Here is an 8,938-nt window from a genome sequence, read left to right on the forward strand (position 1 = left end):
TTGGGGGGGGGGGGGGTTCTTTTTTCCAGGGTCTGCTTCTCCTTCCAATTAGCAAGACCTAACACAGGTCCTGGCTTCTTCCCTTTCTCTCTGTAAATTGTATAACTGAGCAACATTATTTACTCACCCAGTTTCAACTATCACTTCTATGAGGGTGTATTGCAAACTTATTCTCTCTGCATCCTGTTTCTAGTGTTGAATTATAGGCTGCCTTACCAGTTTCTCTTTCAAGGTATCTCCCTACCAACTTTATGCTTAACATGATGAAAAATAAGCTCGTCTTCATCAACCTATCACATTTCCCAGCACTGTCACCACCTTCATTTTCCACCCTATGCCAAGTGCTAACATCACTTCTATTTCCTGGTTAGCTTCCATCTCTACTAATGCAACTTCCTGCCCTCCGGTATACCTCATTTGCATCATCTCCTTTCTCACTCCTGCTCACAGCTGCTAAAACCGCATTGTTCTTCCGTGAATCTGAACTACTTAATTGCCTTATGGCCCCCTTCTTTTCTGTATTCTGCCTCTACTTTATCCCAGCCCACCCCTCCATTGCCCTACCCCATCTCTTCTTTTTGAATGTTTCTTTAAACTGAACTTCTTTAAGGATTCCCACAAGTGCACATAACTATTTTAAGGGGTTGAGGAGTCGGCCACTATATGAATATACCAAACTCAACCCCTCCAAACCAAAACAAACAAAAAAACAAGTTTTGTAACCAGCTCCTCCATCCTCTCTCCCCTACACTCTTTGCTACCCCAATTCATATTACTGAGAGAAATAAATTGTTTATTTTTTAGCATACATCTTTCGTCTGAGAAACTAAGCACACATTAGAGCATGTAAAATTAGTAAGTGCCAAGACTGGACTTTTTTATGTCTAATGTGAAGTCTCTTTCATCTGTACAAAGAAATGACCTATTTATAGCTATACCAATATCAGTCCCTACTTGGACACTCTATTCTAGAACAAAAAATCCTCTAATGTGGGATAATCAGTCTGCTCCCAAACAAGTCACTTTTTAATTTTGGAATAGAACATTCACACAATGAGTAATGCCAGCCTCACAACAACAACAACATCCCAGTACAGCTATGCCAGGGAATTTTCCCATATAGACAAACCCCAAAAGTTGCATACCATAATAATGAATACTTGTAAAGATCCTTAACAGTATGTGATTCTTTGTTTATAAAGGTGAATGCTACAAGGCAACAGAAGCAGTGTCTTAGTTGCATAAGATATCTAATACCTTCAAGATTCAAGAAATAAGAAACACAATTCAAATGATGACCCAGCAGAGTTTGAAACACCCAGTAGGTTATATATGAGGCCCCTTTAGCCACAGTCTGTAGTGCCTGTCATCCTTGTGCGACATACACACCCCTCCTGGCTTATCAAAGATTCCACAATCTGTTACCGTGGGAGAGTCCAAAAGATCTCCACTTCAGAAATGTAACAGACTCTCTGCTCTTTCAGAGCAAAACTCTTTTTTACCCATGGCATTACAAAGTCGAAGCACAGCATGTCCCAGCCAGGATGACCACAAACACCAACTGGCCATTCACTCCCACATGCACACCTCAAACTTGGCAGTACAGTTGTAAAGTGGCTCCAGAGTCATTCCAGGAGGCAGCTTAGACAATGGTCTCTAATGTGTTTGAGAGTAGCCAAGTTGTTTGAGAACAACTTCAGAGCATCTTCACTGATGAATTTTTGAATGAAGAGAAGCATGTCTATCTATTCCCAGAGGCAAAGCTCAGATCAAACCCCACCAGAGTATTCTGCCACCAAGTTAAACAGATGCCTTTAGTTTCCCCTGTCATTTTTTGCTGAAGTGCTGGTGTGTCTCAGAGCTTCTGACAAATTTGCACCAAAACAGACCCTAGTACTTTCAACTTAATTCAGATATTCGCAAAGAATGTTCTACTGATTTTTCTTAGGAAGGCAAACATCTCCATAAGAAGACTACTAGCAATTATTTTTCAATATTAAAACTTTCAAATGAACACTCATGGCAAAAAAATCATGAATTATGTTTATGAACTGTAATGATCCTACCCGTGGCCACTGGCTAAGAAACAGTTTAAAGCTCTACTCCCTAGTTTAATAAGAACTTCAAAGGATTTCAGCTTTATTTCCTGTAACACAACCACTAAAGACTAAGGAAATCATTAGGGCTTAAATGTTAATTTTCCTTATCTCGATTTATGTGCTCTACCACCCAAGCACCAAGATACCCAAATACATTCAAAATAAACTTCCTAGTGCTTTTAAAATGCAGCAACCCTGACTATAAATCTGCTTTCTTGGTATTTTCAAATGTACATTAACTTTGCCCACAACAGAACTAAGCTGTATGGCATAAGACACAATATAAATTTACAGTAAACGTTATTTCCACCTTTAAAAAGTGATGATGTAAGAGTTATAAAAACACAGGTATATTTTTGTGCACAAGGTTGGTGTGAATGAATCGGGGTAGTTTTTCACCTGGCGCGGTAAGTGTTTAAGACTGAGTTAGGTCTCAGATGAAAACTACGTTGGAGATCTTCCATAGCTTGTTTGTTCCTATCCACAAAAGCAGAGTGCAGTTGGAGGTCTATGCTCAAGCAAGGTCCAGGAGTAGTTAGGAGACTCGTGTCTGAAGGACCCAAGAAGGAGGCTCATCCAAACCAACCCAAGTCAGCCTCATTTTGTTTCTTAAAAGAAGGACTATATTTCAGACTTCTTAAAAATAGAAGATCTACATACAGAGCACTTCTCAGGTTTATATTTAGTCATTTCATTAAAATAAGATCCTGGAATGAAAGGGAAGAGAAATGAATGATCCTGCTTCTTTGAATAGCACATTTACATGACAGCAGTGGTTCATTTTTGTTTAAAAAACTGGTTTTTATGTTAGGTGCTGGAAGACGATCAGAATGACTATGTAAGGAAAAATACACTTTCTAACATTATCACCTATTAATACAGTGTATTATTGTTTGGCATTGTAATGAAGCCAATGCCAAAAACAAGTATTTCTGAAAGAATAACAATTCCTTTGATAAAATAATAGTCCAACTGATTGTTCCTGTACTTGCCCATTTTTAGAACAGAACAGGACCTTACTAATCCGTATCAGTGACTGAGAGACTGAATGTTAATTACTGAAGGTTTGTGAATTAGCAAATGCTTCAAAGCAAACAAGTAATAAACAAAGACAACACATGACTACACGTGCACGTGATTTTGATGGCTGTAGTCCCGTTTTTATTACTTTCAATACTTCATATTGTTTGTTTTGTAAAAATAATGAGTTTCTAAGCTCAAGTAATGTGCTATTTTAAGAAATTACTTAAGGAAAGTGCTGTGTTTGGGATTGTGCAGGATGAAGCCAGGGAAACCCCACAGAGATAAAGATCTGCATGCCTAAGAGAAGCGATTCATAGTATAGTTCTGGGTTCATAGTATAGTTCTGTAATGTGGCATAGAGGTTGGCTGAGGATGTAAGTCTATGAGCAATGCCCTTTCCCCTGGTAAACAAGAGAATTTGGGGTCCTCAGAAAACACTGAGAAACACGTTCATTCCTCCACACAGATCAACAGCAGCCGCAGCCAGGCTGAGCAAACTGGAAACCACCATCCTATTTCCCCACCTTCCTATAAACCCTATGGTCAAACTCCTATAACCAAAGCTTGCTCCTGGCGTTTTGAGTCTTGGGAATACAGGACCTGGGTACAGAGCTCTGCTTGAGTATCTTTACTGTAAGGTATGGCAAAGATACCCACGTTGTATTTATAGTTTAGCTTTTACAAATTATGGATTATGGGGCACTCAAATCAGCCACATTCTTTTCTTGTAATAGATTTTTAATCTATAAAAGAAACTTCAGTAGTTTGCTCGTTGCCAACAGGTTACCACAGGCTTACCTATACTCACAATTGGAAATAACAGCTGGTAATTTGCCGTTTTGTTTTGTTTTGATTTCAGTTGATGGCCGCTATTATCTTGGATCCTTTTAATGTTTGATTTGTTGAGAAGTTAGTCTTTGTTTTCACAGTCATTACTGTTAAGATAAGAAAGCCCTCCCATTTAAAAAACAAAAAAGCACCAAGATGCATTGAGATTTTCCACGATTTAAATAAAATCAGACCCAGTTTATGACGACTCTTTTGACATCTGAATCAGAAATCTGTTTCCTTTTTGCATTTTTAACTACTGACAGCAAAGTGTGTGGCTAATTTAGAGATAATTTCATTGGGAAGAAGAAATAGGAAGCAGAAAGATAGAGAGGAGGGTAGTACTCTGAAATCCACCCATTTCCTTTTCATCAGGTTGTCCCTCCCACCCAAAGACCTTCTTGTCCCATTCTTTTAGGTCAGAGAGAACCAAGCAGGGCTTTTCAAAGTTTATTATTACTAGTTCTGGCTTTGCATCCAGAAGGAATATTTTCCAAAGTGGATTAACTAAGCTTTCTTTCCTACAACCTCTGATGCTGAAATCACCTTTACAGCTGGCCGATACAAAATTCCCCACATTTTGCCAACAAATTTGTTTAAATAATGTATGCCATGTTTAAGGTCTATCAGCCTCCCTTGCTTCTCTTTAAATTGAAGCCAATCTCAAAAAACAAAACAAGCAACCCCCCGACACGCACACACACCTATAATCCCCAAACTTCTCTTTTTCTGTGCATTACTCCTCAAATCCAGTATTTTTTGTACATAAAATTAGCTAGAACATATCAATAGAAGGATTTCTAATGGTAACCAACAGGCTCTTGAGATCACAAATGTAATGGAAACAAGGCTAATGTTCTGACAAGACCCTTTTTTTCCAGTTTATTTCCTCCACTCAGGCTAGTACAACCTTCTGCATAGGAAATGGCAATTCTTGCTCCAAAGCAGCATGAAGCAGCTATAGGCAATCTCAGAGAGAGCGCTCCAAGTCAGGCGGGGCCTGCCTCTAATACCAGCACAGAACAGGCCTTGAAAATATTAAGGTCAATATTTTCTACTCCCAGGAATCAGAATACGTTATACATATTCATGCTCTACCATATAGTCATGCTTCCAAGAAAAACAAACCCAATTGTTTCATTCAAAGGAGACTTGAAACCTGCTAAAGCATTATCCCTCTGCTCAAGATCAAATACCAGAGACAAGCTTCAATGCAAGATGAGCTCATGATTACAGACAGAGGACCAACCCTCCAACATGAAGTAGCATTTTCCACTGAAAAGGCTGGCCTACGTGCAAAATCAAAATTTCTGGGTGAACAGCATTTATGAATATATTAAACTACAAGAAAAATAAAATCCCACAGCATGAGTACTGTATAAACCATCATCTATTCAGGTTTCTCAGGCTACAGTATACAATTCCTCACAAATGTAAAACATCCTTTGCTTAAAAAAAAAAAAAAAAATGCATAATGCAGATCTAGTTTCAAAATCCAGGTACAACAAATACACTTGAGTTTTGTGACAATTGAAGTACTTACAACTTTAAAACAGCTTATTGTTCTGGTAGTAAAAAAGGGAAACTAAAGGTGCTCTCATGTAACCATATGAATTTTAGCTGACACTTGGAAAAGAGCATGCATCAGCAGCAGCAATAAATACTATTCCTAGCATGCAACATGAATTCATGTTTGCAAGCATAATTCTGCTACAGATGTCTATAGTCAAATATAGAACCTCTGCACTCAAATTATGTAAAACATGAGAAGAAATTATAGCATAGTGACTTGTTAGGCATTTTGCTCTACCATGCAAACTATTTTCTACCCTAATCTGAGAAACAATACATTAAAAAGTATACAAAGTATTTTCAGGCTAAACATTAGCATGCTACTTTCACTGTACTACAATGCACTTCTAAATACCTTATGTAATCTACTGCAGTCAGAAAGAGCAAGGTTCCTTTATATTTGTCACTCTTTGATGCAGATACCCTGCCTATCATCAGCCACCATAAAACTTACCCAATCCAAAAATTCTCAAGGCATTTAGACTGTCTACTTAATCTGCTGAAGGCAAGAGGAAAAAAACCTCACTTTCACACTAGAATCAAACACATTTTCAATGATTTCCTTCATATTTTTCTTGATTGGAGACTTACAAGACCAACTATCAGCCAGGGCTGGTTAGAATTGTTAAAATCATAGTGGATAAGATTCTAGAGTTGCTGGTTTCCTGTTTTAGGAAGTAACAGTTCTAGCAAAAGAATCCCCAAGGCAAAATGTTTAGTGTTCCAATGTGTAAGCTCTAACAGCCTTTGTTCTTCCCTTTGCTATATTCATTACTGCTTTCTTCTCTCTCCCCCTCTCCCTCTCCCTGAAACCTCCAGCTTTCAGTATAAGATGCAAATGCCAGCTCAAATCTAAGTACACATTTATTTTTTGTATGAGGCAAAAAAAAATCCTATCCATTATCCATTGCTGTGAAGCTTTGAGTTAAAAGTAGTCACCCCTTAGCAGCTGATGCACTGCCCATCCGGTTTCCTATTCTTATTTCATTACTGCACAATATTGTAATTTATGCCACTAATAATCCACTGGAGCTCCATCAAACCTCTAAGATATATCCTTCCACTTGACTGCAAAATTCTCTCAGGGTGATACAGTTTAAGAAACACCATCAACTCAATATATTGTATATATTTTTATTCACAAAATACATTAAATGCCTGTTTAAACAGTAAAGTCTCAATGTGGGAAATAAGCACAAGGCTACCTGGATCTGGCCAGGCAATCAAACCTTTAAGTAATTAGATGGAAAATTCTCAATGTGTAATACAGTAGTGCAATGCAGAACACTTCACAGCCATGTGGTCCACAATTTATGATTGTCACTCAGAGGCCTATTCTTCATGACTGAATAGTGAAAATGTCCATCTATTAAATATAAAAAGGAAGATACTGCATTTAGCTTAGATATCCAAGTCTTCACAAACAATAGCTTTAATACCATTAAGCCTCGATGAGGTTAACTGCATTTCTTCACCTACACTTTAACCATTGTTCCTTCACCAGTGTGCCAAGTGTACAATCAGGAATCAGATTTAGTTTTCGCATACACGGACCTTCATGCTATTGTTATATTCATATTCAAAATACCATATCTCACCTTGTGAACCTTGACCTTTGAAAGATTTTTTAGCCAATGCTCAGTTACTGTCACAGATGCATTACCTCTGCAAATATGAAAGGGTTAAAGGCAGCCCCAATCAATAGGCCTACAAGAAAGAAAAAAAGAGTATGCCTTACAGCATCTTTGCAATGCTTTTATGCGCAATTCTACAACAATATTGTTTCCTTTTGGCCTTTCAGAAAGACACAGCACCCCCCTTAACGTCTTCTAAAGAAGAAAACCACAAGACAGCACCCTGTAAATAAAACAGCATGCAAAGCAGCATTCTTCAGTCACAAGCATAGCTACAATTACAAATCATTCAATCAATTTTATGTAGTTTAGTTTAAAATAGACTGCATAACCAGTGTCCCTCCATTGCAAAACAAAAATATTTAATAAGGGTCATAAATCTCAGCTCTTGCCCATTCCTTAAGCATAAAAAGGCATGAAAAGCCAAAGTAATCTCAGTTACTGCAAATATGTACATTTATATACAGAATCCTTTATGACTACATTAGCCACATACCAGTGCAGTGTGTCTAAAGTGTGCATTCACATACTGTTTTGGGATGGTATCTTTCTGCAAGCTCCTCTGCTTTTGGCTGCCATGAAGGGAGGAAGCTATCCCACTGTAGTAGCTCAGTGACTGCATTGTGTTCAGGAGCTGATCTGCCTCAAACCAGTTTCAGCCGGTTCTGGTCACCCTACATAAAAAGCTATGGCAACCCTCGCTGAGTTGCCAACAAGTCCCTGAAATCGCAGGGGTTCTTTCTTCTCTGGGTGTAGGGGCGATTTCAACCGTGTCCCCCGATCTCAGTCGACCCCAACCACACCCCAACGCCCTCTGACACCCCAATTCCACCCCACGCACGTCCCCTTCCTCTCCTCCCCCACTTACCTCCCACAACCTGGCTGAAAGCTGTGAGTGTGTGTGTGTGTGTCTGTAGCTAACAAAGAGACCGCAATAAAAATCCTCATAGGATCTCTCTTGCTGCACGAGGCAGACTCGGCCGCAGCGCTGAGGAGACTGCTACCCATGGGCTCCTCTGCCTCTGCTCCCCATAGCACAAGGGTGGCTGCGGAGCCACGTCATATCTGCCCCCTCGTGCCCGCAGCAGCCAGGCGGCTGCTAACAGACGTCTCCTACCCGCCCAGCTCCTCGCCGGACTTGGGGTGGCTCTAACAACACGGTTTCCTCCCTTCCACACAGCTACTGGGAGCTTCTCGCCTCCCCCCGAAAGCAGATCCACCTCGACGGCAACCCTTGGCCCCCTCGCCCGTCCCAGCGCCAGGAGCAATTCTTCGCCTCTCGGCCCGCCTCGTGGCACTAGGGCTGGGCGCTGTTGGGCAGCCCCTGCCTGCTCTGCCCCGCGGCCCTGCAGGGAGCAGGGGGTGGGGGGCCGGGAGGCCAGGCTGCTCTTCTCTTGGCTGCGCCTCTTGACCCCCATCCAGGTCCTCCTGCTTCACGGTGCCCACGTCTCCGAGGGGCCTGGCAGGCGAGGGCTGGCGTGGCTCCCACCAAGGCCTTCCGGGCACCCACCCCTCTCGGGCCTGGGGGAGCTCCTCGCCGAGCTCCCCTCTGCGCCCACTCTTCATCCATGTGGCCCCCTCTCGCCCTCGACCTCTGGGTGCTGTCCAGGAGCCCTCCCGGGCCTGCACCACGCCCCCACCGGGGGGCATCTCCGCAGCTCCTCTATGCCCTTGACCCGCACCTGGGGCAGCTCCCAGCCCCGCCTCTGCTCCCGACCCCCGCAGAAGCAGGGCCTGGGGGTGGCTGCTAGCCCCGGGCGGGGCTGGGGGTCGGCGGGGAGG

General features: G+C 41.6%; 1 protein-coding gene across 7 annotated transcripts in view; it reads right to left on the minus strand.

Annotated features, from left to right (window-relative positions):
* The window catches only part of ZNF532 (zinc finger protein 532), a 112,803-nt gene extending 104,085 nt beyond the window's left edge, over nt 1-8,718 (minus strand). Inside the window, exons 1-2 of one of the 7 annotated variants that reach the window (XM_019518159.1) lie at nt 8,025-8,718; nt 7,121-7,229 (exon numbers count right to left, since the gene is read on the minus strand). Coding sequence is in view for 3 of the 7 variants with exons in the window: in XM_019518155.1 (XP_019373700.1) it covers nt 7,687-7,735 (49 nt within the window). In the remaining 4 variants the exon portion in view is untranslated. Of the gene's footprint in view, nt 1-7,120; nt 7,230-7,652; nt 7,988-8,024 lie in introns of those variants that run through there. The other 6 variants (XM_019518158.1, XM_019518156.1, XM_019518155.1 and 3 more) reach the window with 6 other exon arrangements.
* Nucleotides 8,719-8,938: the final 220 nt, after the last annotated feature.

This window comes from Gavialis gangeticus, unplaced genomic scaffold, assembly GCF_001723915.1.
Source record: "Gavialis gangeticus isolate Ggan-Ray unplaced genomic scaffold, GavGan_comp1, whole genome shotgun sequence".
Lineage (NCBI taxonomy): Eukaryota > Metazoa > Chordata > Crocodylia > Gavialidae > Gavialis > Gavialis gangeticus.